Source organism: Telmatherina bonti (assembly GCF_933228915.1).
Source record: "Telmatherina bonti genome assembly, chromosome: 22".
NCBI classification, from domain to species: Eukaryota; Metazoa; Chordata; class Actinopteri; order Atheriniformes; family Telmatherinidae; genus Telmatherina; species Telmatherina bonti.
In genome coordinates, this window is record NC_136631.1 from 16,754,326 (window position 1) to 16,772,895 (window position 18,570).

General features: G+C 40.1%; 1 protein-coding gene across 1 annotated transcript in view; it reads right to left on the reverse strand.

Annotated features, from left to right (window-relative positions):
- Positions 1–18,570, reverse strand: part of unc79 (unc-79 homolog, NALCN channel complex subunit) — a gene marked incomplete at both ends in the record, with an annotated part of 38,399 nt that overhangs the window by 3,900 nt on the left and 15,929 nt on the right. The window contains 30 exon segments of the mRNA XM_079261586.1: positions 65–133; positions 426–599; positions 969–1,054; positions 1,131–1,243; positions 1,370–1,408; positions 1,541–1,681; positions 1,779–1,906; positions 1,909–1,989; positions 1,991–2,133; positions 2,497–2,598; positions 5,204–6,472; positions 6,597–6,746; positions 7,061–7,223; positions 7,406–7,588; positions 7,699–8,036; positions 8,421–8,489; positions 11,084–11,266; positions 11,396–11,597; positions 12,452–12,633; positions 13,884–14,041; positions 14,368–14,516; positions 14,633–14,712; positions 14,937–15,078; positions 15,397–15,624; positions 15,863–16,078; positions 16,580–16,720; positions 17,209–17,332; positions 17,470–17,660; positions 17,805–18,035; positions 18,139–18,310. Of these exon segments, the coding sequence (XP_079117712.1) occupies positions 65–133; positions 426–599; positions 969–1,054; positions 1,131–1,243; positions 1,370–1,408; positions 1,541–1,681; positions 1,779–1,906; positions 1,909–1,989; positions 1,991–2,133; positions 2,497–2,598; positions 5,204–6,472; positions 6,597–6,746; positions 7,061–7,223; positions 7,406–7,588; positions 7,699–8,036; positions 8,421–8,489; positions 11,084–11,266; positions 11,396–11,597; positions 12,452–12,633; positions 13,884–14,041; positions 14,368–14,516; positions 14,633–14,712; positions 14,937–15,078; positions 15,397–15,624; positions 15,863–16,078; positions 16,580–16,720; positions 17,209–17,332; positions 17,470–17,660; positions 17,805–18,035; positions 18,139–18,310 (5,647 nt within the window).

Genomic DNA, 18,570 nt, shown 5'->3' on the forward strand with positions numbered 1-18,570 from the left:
ATATCACACATCAAAGGCAAAATTTTGAACAAAGTGATATTGTAAATTTATTCCTCAAACTTACCCGAGTTGCATTTGTGGTTGGGATTTTCAGAAGACAAATTATAATCCTCAAACTGGAGTCCATTGGACACTGATGAACGAAACATCACAAAATCAATTGGCCAATCTGAATTGCTATCATGCTTTGAAGAGCAAAAACAAAAAGACTAAATAAAAAAAGAGAGGTGCATGATCATATCCCTGGATCTGGTCCCCACGCTAATTTGACCTCCAAGGTTAAAAGCGTCAGAGTCAAATCAATTACAGCTTTAAGACTCTCCTATAGAACCCGACAAGGGCACTGCTAGATGCTTTTCCTTGAATCGTAATCACATTAAACCATATCAGACCATGACTAAGTGAGCGGAAGAGTTGGTATCTACCTTCAGAGGAAGCACAGAGGGCAGTTTTGTGAGGAAGGTCTGGAACTGGTTGCAGATGGTTGTCCACAGGTTGCTAGGAGAGTCCATGGGGAGAGCCTCCATAAAGGTAGCAATGTTGTCCAGGCAGTGCAGCATTGTGCCCCCTGCTGGTAGGTTCTTTTTGTTGTTCAAACCCTGGAGGGCACAGAGGCATAAACCATAACAGGGTTATATAACGAAATTCTATAAGCGAAGATATTTCCATTTAACTGATCATTCAGTCCTGATCAATCACAACGCTCTTGATGAGGGAAGGGATAGAGGACGCTTTGAGTGTAGATGACTGCTTAGATAAGCTGATGCATAAATAAATTCCTGTTGTCTACCTTTACTTTGGGTTAATGATAACAATAAAGTAGCACAGTGGTGCAGCGTATGGCAGGTTGCAAGAGTTTTTTGTTTTTAAAGAAGCTTTTGAAGACTGTAGATACACAAAAGCTTCTTCTTAACAAGAGCTCCCCCTGCTGGTTAAATAACTAAATGACACAGGACGACAAATCTCACCTCCAGTAACATGTTGAGAGCTGCAACAGAGCTCAGTTCGTTGAAATCTATCAAAGAAGATGCAAGAGTTCGCAAAAAGCTCCCATCTATAAAATAAAAAGGAAAAACATGCTCAACAGGACCATATTATAACAGACTTTTCATTGTTTAAAATAAGCAGACCTTTGATGTTGCTCTGGAAAAGCTGGGGCAAGATGCCGTTCGGGGCCAGTTGGTGAAACATACAGCGCAGGAACTGCTTGGCCACTCCTGCTACATTGCCTGGGATCAACATACTGCAAAACATCAGAGGGAGAATGTCTGCATTGGACAGGTTGTCACTCTTCACATGTATTATTAACCCATCTATAAGCACTGGGAATATCTGAGCACATTTGCGTGACAGCTTTAAACTCTCATACCTCTCAGCTTGTCCAGAAAAATTGCCACTAGATGCCAGCCTGAAAGGAGTCAAAGTAGCAGATTAGGAGTCAGGAATGAATTATGCATGAGTTCTAAGAGCCAGTTATGAAACTTAATTTAATGCTGAAGTGCTGTGTAGATGGACTGCTGCAGGAGCCGCTGTGCTTTACCTGCCCACAGACTGCATGATGTCAAGAAGCATAGGAGCAGCCAAATCAGGGCTGAGGTGGATGAACATTGAAAGAACTACCACGGCAAGGCCGAGGGTCTCCTCATCATATTCCTCCAGCACAGCCGCACAGTCCCGACACCTTGGGCATGATGTAAAAAAAATACACCAGACTGGATTAAGTATTGACGCCACTTTTTTTTTTTAAGACAGATAAGAGTAATGAAAGATTAATTCACCGGTCAGACATCGTGGTAGGCTGTTCATCAATGAACTCCTCAGGTGCAGGAACAAACATGCTGACCGTGCTTGGTGCTGAGAGAAGGCTGGTCTTTGTAGGACCTGCCAAGGAACAATATGTATTTGCGTGAGGTTTGATTTCAGCGACTGGGCAATGAGTTGCCTTTTTTTCCCCCAAGTGTTACCACATCCACATGAATCCTCAGGACTATAACAGAGAAAAGTCCAGAAACTGACCTGTTTCCCAGGTGCAGATGTTGTGTGGTGCACTAGACTGATGCTCCAGCTGTCTCTTCATAAGCTGACTCATCGTCAGAGCTCCCAGAGAGCCTCGTTTCACCTGACGATACTGAGCTAGAGGTCAGACATGTAGATTTAAGTGTGTGCAAAAACTCATCTCTACTTTACAGACAACATTTGCATGTATGATTGCATGAGAATGGGTGAGAGACATGAAAAGAGATGATCAATAAAGTTGAGATTGTATTCCAAGGACAAAATTAATGCATTCAGCCAAGCTGTCAGAGGAGCAATAGTTTCATGATTTGTTACATTTTTAGCTGTCTTCATTTAATTGGTTTTATGGATATATTTCCAATTTATATCTAATATGTTTTCTGTTCTGACAAAAAGTTAAACAAACCTTATTTTAAAAGTAATAAAATACAGAATTTGAGCGTATTGAACAGAATCTGTGGTGAAGTGTTTGCATCCTACTTGATACTGAAGAGCGATGGCTTGTTTCAGGCATAACAGCTTCAAGAGTGGGAGCTGAGGCAGATTCTCGTGGTTTTTCCAAGGTAGACATAACTTTGTGATCTGCAAGGCAATATAAATGAACGGTGGGCAGGGTGTTGGCATCAGAATATATGCCGTCCAGTGCCAGAAAATTTATAATATTACTCAGCAAAAATGCTGAACAAATGCCTACCATCAGCACAGTGGTTAGTGCTGATTTAATGGCAACTTTTTTAGTTACATGCTTTATCGCATTACTTCCTCTGACATCAAGTCATAGTTTGCAGGTTGGTTTGATTTTAAAACTCCTGGTATGAAAACTATTTAGGAGAGTATACATTTATAGATAGGTGTATGGTCACCTATAGAGACATATATGTCACTGCTTTGTCTCTGTGAGTGTATGTAGGTATGTATATGTATTAGAGGTGGGAATATCAAATTGAAAAATCGAATATTGGGATTTTTTTGTTTCACAATTTTAAAATGGATTTTTTTTTTTTTTTTTTTTTGTTCAAAACTCATTTTTCTTTTTCAAATTAATAAAAATAATCCATTATCAGATTTTTGTCATTATTACTGTTTTTATTGATCTTTTTACTTGTCTTCTTGGGCATTATAGCAGCAGAATGATGGTCTGGCAACTGTGTTGTTTTTTTTGCTGATTGAAATCAAGAATAGTCTATAAAAATCAGCAATAACAAGGAATCCTGAGAATCGTAATTTAAATAAAATTGGCACCCAAAAAATCAGAATCAAATCAAATTGGGACAAAAGCATATTGTCACAGGCCTAATATACATGCATGTATGTATATATGCAGATGTGTACATGAGTATGTATATGTCTATATTTATTATTTTTTTGTATTTAGCTATTTCTTTTTTAATAAAAAAAAAAAAAAAAAAAAAGAAACAAAAACTGACAATTAAGGGATTATTTCTACAACTGCAAGGAAGAAAAGATTACATTTGTCAAGGGAATAAATAAGCATTGCTTATTTATTTTGCATGCATACTAGTCCTGAAAGTTTTTGATGTCTCCTTGTTCTAACACACCAGATTCAAACAAATGAATCACTGTGCAGACGCATTTGATTTGATGTGTATTGGACCAGGGATAAGTAAAAAACCTGCAGGATTTGTTCTAGGACAAGGGCTCCCCACTGCTGGTGTAACAAAAAGCTGGAGTGATTGGGAGGGAAATGACTTAAGGGATGTGTTGTAGGTGATAGCAATGATGCTGATAATAACATGAGTGTTACTATGGTGACACAACTGAAAAACATATTTTTTAAAGAACGTTTTGCACAAATCATGCAAAATAGTGCTCAGAAAAGAAATAAAATCACAATCACACAGATTTTTTTAAAGACATAACTCAAAAAGAAATTAGAAAAATGAATTTAATTTAAGACGTTAAATAGAGTAAAACAAAAATGTAGTTAAAAGAAAGTTTGGAATGAAAACTTTTAAGTTTTCTCTTAAAAGTGGTTTGTGAGGTGTAAATTGACCAAAATGTCGAGAAAGAAAGCTCCAAGTCTTGGTATGTTTTTACTAAATCCATCATCATTCAAGGCTTTGTTGGCTGATGAACAAAGATATTTAGTGGAACATGATGATTTTAGTTACATTAAGATCGGCTATTTGTTTATTTGTTTTTTTCTTCTATATTAGGTCTATAAGGTTTATATTAATTGTATTATATGTATTTTCAACAGAGTTGGGGTGTTGTTAATAATTTGATTGAGACCACAGTACAGTTATTTTCAAGTCATTTGCAACCATTATTTATTCAAAAACTGTGCAAAAAGAGTGAAGCACAAATATATTTGTATGTTTGTTTGTCTTTATATTTGATTTAAGTTTATGCTTATTTGCATTTTTGTGTTTGCAATATGTTCCAAAAGTACAAGGACGTATTTTCACTTTTACTATGTTGCAACTATTCCTCTTTTAACAATACTCTATGAGAGTTAAGGGAGCAAACTGAGGAGACCAGTTGTCATTTTGGATGTCTCCATTTCTCTTTAACTAAACATCTTCAGTGGAAGACAGATTTACATTTTGCAGTTTGTGGCTTGTTTGGAACCAACATTGTGTCACTAAAGAACCATGAACACTGTAGTTTGACAATGTCAAATTGATCCAAAAATACTCCTGTCAAACCGCCACAGATGCTGCTTTTTTATTTGTGCATTGATGAATAGTTTGTCTTGTTTTAGCCGGAAGGATGCTGTATAAATAATAAATAAATATATAAATGATCATATGCTCAGAGAAGGTCATAGTCTTCCAGGATCCTTCTTGTTGAGGTTTTTTTTTTTGCATGGAAAAGTCTTTATAGGTGAGGTGACATTTGAGACGATTGTCATTTTAGCTACAAAATTGTGCATGCTTTTCATGAAGTGTTGCCCGAGGACCCAAAAGGCCACTCAGTGTTTGTTTTTAAACTTGTTCACTGAACAGACACTTTTCTAGATTATCTGTATTCTTTAATCACGTTCATTTTGTGAATTTCCTTCAATTATTTGAACCATAAATGATAAAATCGACAGTGAACATCTCCTCATTTTTATCCTTTTTTTGTTTTCCACAATAAGCACAAGCAAAAAGATAAGATGAATGAGTATTTAGGAAATAAAGGCAAAAAAATTATATAGGTTTTTTTTTCTCTCCTCTCTTACCAGTTTCAGTGCTTTGTTCACCTCCCAGCTTGTCAAACGTGTTAAAGGAGATGTCCAGATATTCCCTCTGGATGGCACTGACCGCTATCTTCCTCTGTTTTCGCTGCCGGGGAACGATCTGGATTTTAAATTCGGCTTCATCGTTGTCGTCTGCATTGTCAGGTTTTGGGTCGATATCAGCTTCATCGCCCATGTCATCATCTTCCTCATCATATCCATCCTCTTCTTCATCATCATTGCTGATACTTTTGCTTTTCTCTGGCGAGGAAAGTAGCTCTGTTTTGTCTTCTGGTATGTCCAGAAAGATAGTCCTGCCAGAGGGACTCGTACCAGGTCCCATCCGCATGTCTTCAGGGGTCACCGATGTGTCATCTATCGAGGTGTCAGGGACATTTGGGGTCTTCCTAAGCAGGTCTCTTTTCTGCTTCAGAGTCAGGGGGCTTTCATGGCAGAGGTTCTCTGGACGTTCAGGGAGATCCAGAGAACTGCTGGGAGTCACAGGTTTAGGTCTCCTTTTTACTAAATCTTGCAGTGAGACCCCTTCTCCCCCTACCTGCTCTGAGGTCTTTTGTTCACTGGAACAGTCCTCCACACTCACCTGAACCACAGGAGACAGACGCAAAGTGCTGCTGCTTGCAGGGGAAGCCGAAATTTTTGGACTTCCCTTAAACTTGGAGCTGATTATAGTGCTAAGATCAAACTCCTCATCACTCTCCACAATCCTCAGAGGAGGAAGAGGTTCAAACACCAAGGAGTCGCTGTCGGACATGGACAACAATGAGTGCTTTTCCGGAATCGAGGTGCAGTCAGATGAGAGGTCAATGAGGTCTTGATCTTCCTTCTCTTGTGCTGATCCCTCAAGCGAGTCATGATCCAGTTTGTCTTCAAATGTCTCCATGCAGCTGAGGCGGACCTCTGGGATGACGGGCTTGGATGAGTCAGACTGGCCACCACGAGAACCTCGCCTGTCCACGGGATCAACCCGCACTGATGAGCCATCAGGAGATCCCTTACCGTGATGCCTACGTGACATGGCGGAGGATGGAGGCAGGACCACAGGGGGTACTTGCATATCACACCGATCGATGCAGGATTTCCTCCGGTGTTCGTCCAGACTGAAAAGGATGGAGTCTGTGTTGGAAATGTCCAGGGATTTCTGTTTGTGCATTGCCTGAAGCCGCTTCTTCCTTGTGCTTTCCTCCCTCACACAGTGCAGGATGCTGTCCTGAAGGGCACTCGCCTCACGGTACTCAGACAGCTCAATTTCACCTGATACACAAACAAATAAAAATAGCTAATTGCATGTGAAAGAAACAAGACAAATATTTGTAAAAAAAAAAAAAAAAAACTCTGATGTACTGTGATACGTAGCTTAACTGAGAAAGTTTCGTACTTTTCTTGGCATTCAGCTCCACTGGCTGGTACTTCACCGACTTGCTGCCGCCAATCCTCTTCAGACGAGCAAAGAAAGTCTGAGACTCCTTGTTTGCAGCACCAGTGGGTGTGTCATGAACATCTGACTCATCGAATACACTGTCTTCTTCTGTTATGGAGAAAAAGAAATTCAAAGTACGCGTTAATGTAACATTTAAATCTCTAAACTATAGAACGTCTCTTCTTTTTCGTTTTAGAATCCGGATTTGTGAAATACAGTAAGATCTTATTGTACACTAGAAAATTTTGTTTCTTCTTCTATCCTTATTTATATCCATTGTATCTGAAAGTATCAAAATTCAATATTCAGTATTACAGTCAACAAATAATACTGTATATCCTATTGGTTGCATCCGGCTCATCCACTGCAAACAAATAATAGGTCGGCTGCTGTGCAAGAAAACATTGATAATTTTGTTTGACCTTTTTCTTTCTCACTGTAGCGGCTTATGTTGGAGTTATCGCTGTAGAGGGGTCCTGTTGCAGCATGGGGGCGACAGCTGTGATACTGCGCATTCAGCGTGTTGATGGTGATGTAGATCAGATGGAGGACCACTTTACTGCCATCCATGTCTCTGTAAGGGTACTGTAGCAGACGACAGTTATTTTCTTCTACTTACTGGAAATGCTATTAATTCAGCATGCAAGCTTGTTTTGAAATACCCTGAGATGCTGTGATTTCACAGCAACATGCAGAATTATTTAATCAAGGAAAGCTTGAATCTGATAAAAAAAAAAAAAGAGTGAAACGTGACAATATAAAAGCACCTTATACAAGATAACTAGCAGAGCTTTGAGCCACATCTGCCGAATGTGTGGATTCAACGCCCACAGGGAGCAACGGGGTGGCTGCTGAAAGTAGTGTCTCAACTGAGGACATGTGCAGTACTTTAACACCTGGACCACCAGGGGGAGCAGCTGCTTGCCCAAGCCAATGTTGTAGTCCATCACCTAAAAAATAAATGAATGAATTAAAAACAAAACAATTAAACTCACAGTATTTACAGTACCAGTAAAACAAGAAACTGCTGCATAATTTTAGATAATTTTATGTTAGTCACTTGTGCAATGCCGGCGATGAAGCCATTAAAGCAGGTCGAGGTGCGCATCTTCTGAGGCGCAATCATAAAACAGCCCTCCTGTTGGTCATAGCCCAGCAGCACATACAGGTGACGCTTCACTGTGTTAAAAGCCTTGGCGCTGCCAATGTCTGCCTCAGCGCTGCTTTGGTCTTTGGCCATGAATTTCATGAGCACCATGATTAGCTGGTGAACGGTTTGGTGATCGATACCGGCGTCCTCAGGGAGCAAGTCTCTGATGACGGTGTCATCCTCAGGAGAAGGGGTCTGGCCTGCAAGAGGGGCTGAAGCATCAGGGTTAAAGTGCAGGAGGAAACGAGCTAAAGAGAGTGGAGAGGATGGGAAGAGGGCAGGGCGCAGTGGCAGGAGAGGGGTGACAGCACAGAGGTGGGGGAGTCAACTCATCTGGTCAAGGAAGGTGGAGACATTACCATGAAGTGTACAGATATCAATGCAGTGCGTTCATGGAATACAATATGTAAATGAGATACACAAAAAGAATGACGTGGCATCTTTTAGCAAAACTGTTTCTCATTTTGTCCTGTCTCAGACTTTATTTAAGCCTGGAGGCAAATGAAAAACAATCATTTCTATTTCATATTTTGGTTTAACAATAGCCCTTGTGTGATTTTTTATTTTATTTTTTTGCAATATAATGCAACTGTGAAAAGTACTATATGTTTCAGATTTGGGTTGTCATTTACCTGGCAGGACTTTCTCTATCATATCTCCAAGTGTTGGAGCAGAGTGCTCTTGCCTCGTAAGCCTTAGAGCTAAAAACCATATGAAGAACACAAATTAAGAAAATGTGCAGGGATGGCAATACAGGATGTGTTTCTGAGCTTCAAAGTCATCCAACATGTGCATGCAAAAACATAAACTTAAGAAAAATGAAAAATGTTTTACAGTCTCAGTCTCCTGTGGAATCAAAGTGTTATTAAATTTGCAGCCACTACAACGGCTGTGTTTGGAGATGTGTTCCTGAAACTTAAACAGCTTAAATTGAATGTCATGGCAGGGAGCTTTTCCTTTTAAACACAAAGAATCCAGATTGAGAGCATCTGAGACAGCCTCCTTAACCTGTAACTGCTTTTCTTTATTTGTAAGTAATTGTAATTGTGACTTTGCTGTAATTGATACTTTTTCCTGCCTCTTGGCTCAGACTCTCTTGAAAACAAGGTTTTTAATCTCAATGGGACTTTCCTGGTTAAATAAAGGAAATAAATAAAAGAAGTTGTCACACATTTTGGTGAAATGAGAGTTGTGAACAGACAACAGGAGGACAGAAACATTAGGAAACAATGCCAGACTTTGGTCAATTAAAATTTGCAAAGAGCGATTCTTGTTCCCACATAAAGAACTTAAACTGGGCCAGGATCTCCATTATAAGACCCATGTTAAAATGGCAGGTCATTTCTCACATACTTCAAGCTGATTTTAAAGGTGGAATATGTAAGATTTTCAATATTTTCAAAATAAATTAACTAATAAAATAACTACAATCATAATTATATAGTTTTTTGAACATGTAGGTTCCAGTCTGTCCATATTTGATGTGTTATTAAATTACAAGTTTAATTAATGACAAATGACAAAAAGCACTTTTTTTTTTTTTACTGGTAGGCAAACATTTAAGAAGGGTCTTTGTCATTAATTAAACTTGTAATTTAATAACACATCAAATATTGACAGACTGGAACCTACATGTTTAAAAACACTATCTAATTATGATTGTAGTTATTCTTTAGTTAATCTATTTTGAAAATATTGATAAATCCTACATACTCCACCTTTAAGCTGTAGTGGTGTTTGACCGTTGGGAAATCCTTCAAAATTTTCACCCTCTAAAAATAGGATCTAAGCAAACTTACTTACATTTTAAAGCACACTCCTACATGAAGTTTTTTTTTTCTAAGTTTGAGTTGTGCAAATAGCAAATATAACAAAAATACTTCCCATGATTACATATTAGACTTTTGTAGGTGGCAAAATACATGGACCTCTGGGATTATCAGTCCAGTCCAGGATAAAATGATAAAACTTGTCAGTTGTTTTCAATCAATCTGTTACAATTTGGAGTTTTTGTGTGGTCTTTTATTCTCGTTTCCTTTTATATTTTGTCGTTTTTTTCTCTGTTTAGCTCCCTTGTCTATTGTATTCTCTTTTGACCTCCGTTCAGCTCGCCTGGTTTGATTTCCTCATGTACGTCACCTGTTCCTCATTGGTCCCTCAGAGCATTTACACTCGGTTTTCAGTTTCCTTTGTCAGCTCATCCTGCTGTGACCCTGTCTTGTTTTCAGTTCAGTCTGTGTTTCATGATAGTTATTTGGATTAAACCTTGTTCTTGCATTTAACCTGCATCTTGCCTTCCGGTCCTGCTTCCTCTTGAAGCAGAGCTTTAACCATGCAGCAGGAGACACAGACTGAGTGGGCTGTGTTTCACACCATCAACACTGTGTACAGTGGGGACGGGGTGCTGCTGAACTTGACTCGGGGTGTTGTTGATCAGTGGAAGGAATACTTCTGAAACAACCTCAATCCCACTGACCATGTTCTGATGAGGAAGCAGAACCTGAGGATTTAGTGGCGGGCTCTGCTATCTTGGCTGATTAAGTCAGTGAGGTGATTAAAAAGCTCCTTGGTGGCAAGGCCCTGGGGATGGATGCTATCTTTGTAAGTATTGCTTATTAATGCTATATTTCATCGTTTTTACTGCTTTTTGCATTTCCAGTTTGTAGCTTGTGCTACCCTCAGTATAAGGTTATAAATATATCAGATTTATATACAAAAGAAGGAAATTCAAGAACTGGAACTGGAGAGGGAGTGCTGTTCGAGATTTCAAAGGAACAAAGTTATTCCCAAAAACCTGGAACTCCCTCCCACATTGTTTAATGTTCACATTCAGGAGAATGATGTATAACAATAGTGGGTGTGCCAGGGCAACAAGGAAAATGCCGCAGGGCTCCAAAAAGATCATTTGCTGCCCAAATGCAGGAAAAATCATGTCGAAAGATCAAACTAAAATAGTACTTTTTGGTTTAAATTGGAAATGTTTTGTTTCAGAGAAAAGAAAATGAGATTAAAAAAAAATAAGTGCTGCACCATGAGACCACACCAGCAAGGGCAATGCAGGTTGACACATTTTCTCCACTAAATGTAAAACTGGGTGTTATTTGAGACAAACGGCAAAGTTTGCTCGGTTGGGACTTTTTTGAAATTTCTGAAGAGTTTTAAATTGTTCATCTTGCATTGTGTCAAACACAGATGAAGCATGTAAACAAGTCTTTGCAAACCGTATTTGACCAAACACTGAACTAAAGTCACAAAGGTTTGGATTCAAACTGATGGTCTGATTTCTGCCACTCACGAAGTCGGTTGCTCAGCGACTCTGGAAGTGAAAAAGCCCGCTTCGACTCGGACTGGTTTCCCTTCACACTGTCACGCAGAGAGCGCACACTCTTCTGCTGATTCCTTGCAAAACGGGCCCTTCGAATCTTCCACATTGCAGCATCACTGAGATTAGCCACGTTGGTTCGAACAGCTGTAATGGCTGTAAAATACATCATAAAAAAATATTACAAACTTAAACTGAAATCCTTTGAGGGTGTTTTGCTTCTCTGAGGAGCAGTACGAGTGAAGCAGGTGTAAAAATCTGAATGGTGACACAGTGAGCACATACTGGTTGGAAAGGGAAACTCCTTGTTGCAGTCCAGATGTAGCTGAGCTTCCAGAGATAATGTCTCAAACCGATTGACAAAAAACTCCCAACTAAGGGCGGGAATGTCTTTCTTCAGGAAGTGCAGCAGTAGAAGTTTGCTGAGAATGATGGGACGATCCCTTACAACTGTGTCAAACTGGAAATCCAGACACAGGCACAAGCCCTGAGAGATGGACAGGACACAAAAATAAATATACAAATATAAACTTTATAGCTATATAAACATAGCAATAGAGGAAATTTCATAGTATATCTTCTCTCTAGTACTCTGTTCTTATTCGTATCTCTCTCTGAACATGCTCAGCATCATTATTCTTGTGCTCCACATCAAAGTGTGAGCTCTGGCCGTGCAATCTGAATTGAGCAGTCTGTCCTGAAAAGATTTGAGGAAGCAGGACAAGTGGAAGACATAAGAGGTGGCAAGCCTACAAATATATATTCACAGCAAAGGGTCAGTTTGAAACTCATATCCTTAAGAAAAACATGGAGGGAAGGGGAGGGGGTATCCCTGCAGATGATCCATTCATTTTTTTTTTACTATGGAAACCTGAACTGGTCTCTGTAAAAAGATGAGTGCATAAAAACCATTCATAACTAAAGGAAACTGAGAAAGTATAATATAACATAAGAACTGGACTAAAAACTCATTGTCAACAGGTCTTTATAAATGATAATCTTCCTCAAAGCTAGTATCTTTATATCAATAACACAGTTTGGCATCATCTTAACATGCAGCTGAAATAAAGGCAGCTAACATTCAAAGAAGAGCTTGAGAAAATCCTTTGAGAACCCTGGAGAACCATTCCCCAAAACTATATCATGACAAGAAAGTTTGTCTAAGAGCGTTCAGATTGCTTTCAGTATAAAGGTTATTATACCAACCATTATTATCACAGACTATGTCTCCATTTATATTTTTTTAAGCACACATTTTTTTTTTTTTCTTTTTTTTACTTTTGCACAATTCTGAATATTCTGCCAGGCATATTTAGCTGTCTGTAAAACAGCACAGGTCACCTGCAGGGCTGGCCTCTTGATGGTGTCCAGCAGCAGTCTTGCCCTTGTGGCTACAGCTGGGTTCACGTCCTCCACAGAAGCCAGGAAGCAGCAGAAAGCGTGAGCCAAGGAATATTTCAACAAGTGGTTTTTTGTCACTGCACCAATGTCCAGGAACCGACAGAGCACCGCTACTTTCTCAACTGTGAGGATTTTATAGGTAAAAAGTAAGAAATAAATCAGATAAAATACACACTGTGAGCAAGAAGTAACGCCACCCTGCTAAACCTGCATTTGATTGTCAATTGCAGATATAGTTACTAAAACAAATGTTTGACATGATGGATAATGTAAGAGGCTTTTCAAACATAACACTAAAACATCTCACATTGCAAAAACTTGTTTAGGACATTTCCTCTCCTATTTATTTCATGACCCCTCAGACATAAGGAACTTCAAAACCAGCTTCATGTACAGCAGACACAACTGTAACTTCCTGATGCTTTACCATCATATTACAGGTCTATAAAGGTACAAAATCTGTATTATTTATACAATAGAAGTGCTTTTGGTAACTTTTCGAGTAAAAGACCGGCGCAACACACATTCCTTTCATAATTTCATCACTTTAACCACCTCTCGCTTTGTCATTAAAAACCATTTAAGCATCTATTTCCTTGGGGTGTTGGGGGGGTGGAGAGGGGAACTGGTGATCTAACTTCAACTTATTTACAATAAAATAGAAAATTTTGTCTCTGTTTACTGATATCCATATTAACCCCTGCTGACCATCATCACGTTGCAAATGAGTAGAAAAACTCAAGGTGGCCACTTGGTGTCAGTGTAGGAGAGAGGATGAATCTGGGAAACGACCAGATCGCTTTTATTTGTGACCAAAATATAACCATTACATTTATTTATTTTTATTTGAATTAATTTCACAAATATAATTGTGTATTTTATTAATAGCCTACATTATGAATTTCCATCTGATATAGTGACACAGCATTTTACTAATGAGAAGACCAAACTATTTGATCAAATTGATTAATAGGCACAAATGCTAATAAGTTTACAACCATGTGCCTGTTTCCTCTGTCATTTCAATGCGTTACCATTTTCCATTAATCTATCCAAGATATTCTGTCTTTGTGTCAAGGTCACAAAGCCACTCCCTGCCAATCACAAGGCGGGGAAAGCCTTATAAATACTACCATTCCTCTTTGCTGCTTGGTTGAGCTGCACGGTAACCATGGCAACACAGGGGCGAGAAGGGGTAGGCAGTGGTTTAGGAACAGATTGTACAAGCAGAATAGGGGGTCTTCCTAAAACAGTTGTTTAATTCCTAATCGCCAAGAAAGAAAAGTGATAAAAGCGAAATATTATTTCTGCTGAAGATTACAGCTGCTGATGACATCATGAGAAACTGTTGAGAAAAAAAAGGACCTCATACCAGCCTCAAATCGGATTTTCCAGTCTTTGCTGTTAAAGTTTGTGTTGATGAGGTTCCAGAAGATGTCTGCCCCATGAGACAGAGACAGGGCATGGAGAAGCTGAGGCACGGCCAAGGAAGCCAGCTGGCAAAACTCTGACTTCAACATCGACCACAGGCTAAAACAAAAACACCACAGAGGACATAGCCATAAATGTCTGTCAAGGAGTTAGCTTATTACAGGGGTGTCCAAAATCAGTCCTCGAGGGCCGAAGTCCTGCAGGCTCTCCTTGTGTTCCTTTTCCAATACATCTGACCTGAATCAAACAGCAAATGAAGTTGAGTATCATAGTTGATTCATTTGAGTCAGGTGTGTTGGAGCAGGGATACATGGAAAACATGTATAGGATTGTGACCCTCGAGGACCAGAGCTGGACACCCCTGGCTTAAACAGTTCCTTGAAAAAAAAGAGTAGCCCCCCTTTTCTTGTGGCAACTACACACACCTGGGGATGAGCATCTTCTCCTGGATGTAGGCCAGGAACTGAGGGTGATCCTTACGCGCAAGATACAAACACTCTCCATGAAGACACAGAATCTTCAGACAGTTCAACATGTTGAACAAGATGTCAGGTTCCTCAAATTTGGACATTTCCTGAGAACACAAGAAAGATTCATAACTAAAAGTGTACCATGGTATAAATCATCCTTTTGAATGTCTTCAGTGTATTCATGCTTCAGCTTTAAAATTCAGATATGCAGAATAATTACCTGCAGGATGGTGTATATAAGCTTCAAAGGGACAGGAAGCTGCTGGTAGGAGAACTTCTTGTCAGAATTATTCTTCAGGGCTGAAAGGACAAAGAAATGTTTCAATCTTACATCCTGATGTCTTACCATCAGAGTCATAAGTAGGACATCAAACATGTAGTATTATGAATCCTAAAAAGCTGCAATTCACCATATTAACTTTATTAATTTGTCCTAAAATGTCTCAGAATGACAGGAAATATGATTGATAATGACAAAGTATACATTGTTCTGTTTAAGAATTGATTATAGAACGAGGACGCACATGCATTCTCAGGAGATTGGTTGCTGGGGTTGTCAGGATTTGTCCCACTTGGGTTGTCTCCTTCCTCACTTCCATTTTCTTCCCCGAGGGAGAAATCCTGTTGAGACGGAATCAAAGTTTCCTCCAAACCATCTGTGGGTTCCTACAAAGACATGGCAACATGCTGCAAGATTTCTGAAATATTTTCTGTGTGACAAATCTTTTTAAATAAACAATGTCAAGATGTCTGCATCTGTAATGTAGCTGAGCGTGATATTCACAAATCTTTTTAGATGTGCTTACAAAGAGGGAGGGGATGAGCATCCTTTTTATTTTGCATAATCTGTAAGACATTAGCTCTACCTGACAGACAATGGCGTGTCTGGCATTGACTTTTGGGACACGGTGCCTCGAGAGCAATCATTACAAAGCCATATCCGCTTAATGCTCAGGGTTAATATATGTAAGCAGTATGTCTCACCACCAGGCGAATTTCTTCCCGGGGGGTCAGCCTCTCCAGTAGCTCACAGCCCAGCTGGTAGCACAGGATGCTGGATTGGCACAGGCTGCACTCAAGGGCTTTCTCGTCCTTCTGGCAGGTGTGTGAACCCCCCCACGGGGCTTGGAAGACATTGTTGATGATGCCCACGATATCCTTCCCCAGGCTACTGTCTAGACCCAGCATAACACCATCATCCTGGAGCTCCATCTGCGACAGCAGGGGGGGGAATGAATCCAAAAAACAGAGGAAGAATAAGTTGAGTATGAATCCCACCAGTGGGCATTATGGTCATTGTACTTTGTGTGATATTGTGTGTGTGTCTCCACAAACATAGCTTTTACCTAGGCTGTATATAGAGCTAATTATGGCACAATATGGAAAAACTCTAAGAATCTGAGATTCCAGGGAGCATTGGTGACATTTCCACAACAAGGAAGGTGGTCACCTGCTTTAAGATGAGGTCAAACATGAGGATGAAACAGCCAAGGTTCATGTCATCATCATCACAGTCCAGATCCAGGGCACAGTGACCAGTGGCATGTCCCAGGTTTTTAAAAGGGCTGCAGCGCAGTGGGCTGCGGAAGGGGCTCCTGAAGGGGCTTGGGAAAGGGCTGAGAGTATTGTGCTGTCCACGACGTCCTGGATCTGACACCACACTCACCTAGAACAAAAGAAACCAACATAATATGAACAAAAATATATTTCACTTTAAGCTCTGAGCATTTATAGCTGCCTTTACTCTTCTATTTTTATCCTGCAGTTAAAAAAGGCGCGTGCACACTTGTTAGGATGTTAATTTCAGTGATAAATCTACATCACAGTCAAGTTCAATTAAGACTTGTCTGACCGCTATATTTAGATAGTGGTGGTTACTATGGCAACATGCAGCACATCCCAATGAAGAGTTGAACATATAGGCCAAAATGAGCAGAAATGTGTACACCTTTATCCCATATACAAATTTACAACTGTTTGATAAAATAATACAAAAGAACTGACATAATAACATGTTTACAGGTGATGATCTGAGTTCAGTGATTTGCTTTTACTTTTTCTTGAAGATTATAAATTGTGGCTTAATGTCAATGACACAGAAAAAAAACCCTCAAACCTCAAATCTAATATGTTTTAGGAATATTTCTATCACTACAGCCCTGCTTACCCTGCGAGCTCCATTGTTGCCGGACAGATTTGAGGCACGGGCCTTTCTCTGATTGGCCAGTTCCTTAAGAGAGTTGACTCCATCAGAGAACATCCCAATCAGGAGCTGAAGAGGCACCACGATGTCCAGCTCTGATAGCACCTTTACCCCCCAAGAGGACACATAAACATAACATTTGCAAAACTGGCCACTTTGAATGGAAACACAATTATTGTGACCCTTTTTTTTTAAAACATTTTTTTTTCTTCCTGAAGTCCAAAAACCCTGTATAAAATTATGTTACATTAAAATCCCTTCATGCAAGAAAAAAGACCTGGGCACTGGGCCCCTTCTGACTAGATATTGACCTCTTTACTGTGGGTAAATATAAGTCATCTTTTGATCTATGACAGAAATATTGAAACTGAGCCAGGTACACAGGCCAGCAAGCTGTGAGTACATGTGAGATGAAAAGCAAATCCTTCCTATCTCTTTCAGTGTCTTTCCATGACCCAGATCCATATTCAGCGGGGCTGCTACCCAGACTTTCACGCTCTATTACAACCTGCTCACTTCACACTCACTGTGGACAGAACCACAGGATGGGTAAACACAGGACATTGTGTTTTTGTGTGTCTGTGCAGGCTTACATGAAGCCACAGCAGAGCTTGTTCCTGCACAGATGCTGGGTAGCCAGAGAATCTGCAGCTGATGAAGCCAAACATTTCCTCCATGGAGAAGGGCAGAGGGCAAAGCTCGATGTCAAACATCTTGCTGCAGGCAGAATACAGAATCAAAATACAAGCTAATGTAAACGCATAAAAAAGACGGATGGATAGAAGAGTTTAACCCTGATAATGAAGGATGACCACTATTCACTTCATAGTTATCTCAGATTAGTTATGAAGTACCTGAGCACCTCCCGGAACTCCTTCAGCTGGTTGTCGGGCACCTCGGTACGTATGGCCTCCAACCACTCAGGCATGAAGCATTCCCACAGAGGTTGACTGATGACATTGTAAGGTATCAGACACAGAATACGGTTTAAACCCTCCTTCAGCTGGGTCACTGTGCTGCATGACTTGTCCCAGTAACCTCCCACCTGTGGAAACACATGCATGGATGAGAATGACCTATCTGAAATACTCCAACAGACTCATGTCTTCAGTCTAATACTGATTTAATTCTCATCAAATTTGACCAACAATGTTTTAGGTCTGATGAGGAAACCTGAATTTAACCTTACCCTGGCAAATTCTACAGGTTTGGGCAGCAGACACATGACCATAACATCAAAACGCACTTCACACACTGTCTTCAGCCATTTCGTGACAAACTGTGGCTTCAACTTCTCCACTAAACTTCCAACTTCATCATCCATCATGTAGGCGGTGGAGTGAAACCACTGGAAGACCATGCTGACCAGCCGAGCCAGACTCTCTGTGGGCGTGTTCTCATTAGGCGTGCACAGGCTCACCTGCAGATGTAAACAAAACAACTCAACAGAGCAGCAATTATGGGGCATGTACTGAACACACCCTTATCTCACTCCTGACAAGCAACAGTTTGTGATTACACACCAGGAACCAGATGCCAAATTGACTGAGGAGGCGCTGGTCGTGCTGGTCGTCCTCCTTGTTGTCAAACTCAATGTTGTCCAGAGAGTGGTGAGAGGCAGACAGGCCCATCTGACGACGCCTGTTCAGCTCAAACTCACGCTGTTCTGCGTGGATTTCTGCCTCCTTGAGGAGGCTGATTGGATAAAAAGAGAACAATACAGACAGAACAGGAACATATATTTAAGAAGAAAAGCTTAAAAGAGATAAATATAATAAGAAACCAGGGTGTTAAACTCCATTCTTCAAGGGCAGAAATCCAGCATTTTTTTTTTTGTTTGTTTGTTTTCCTGTAACAGCACACCTGATTCACATCAAATGGAATTTCTTGTCAAGCTATTCATTCATTTCGGTCAGGTGTGTTGGAGCATGGAGACAGAAGAAACCTGCAGGATG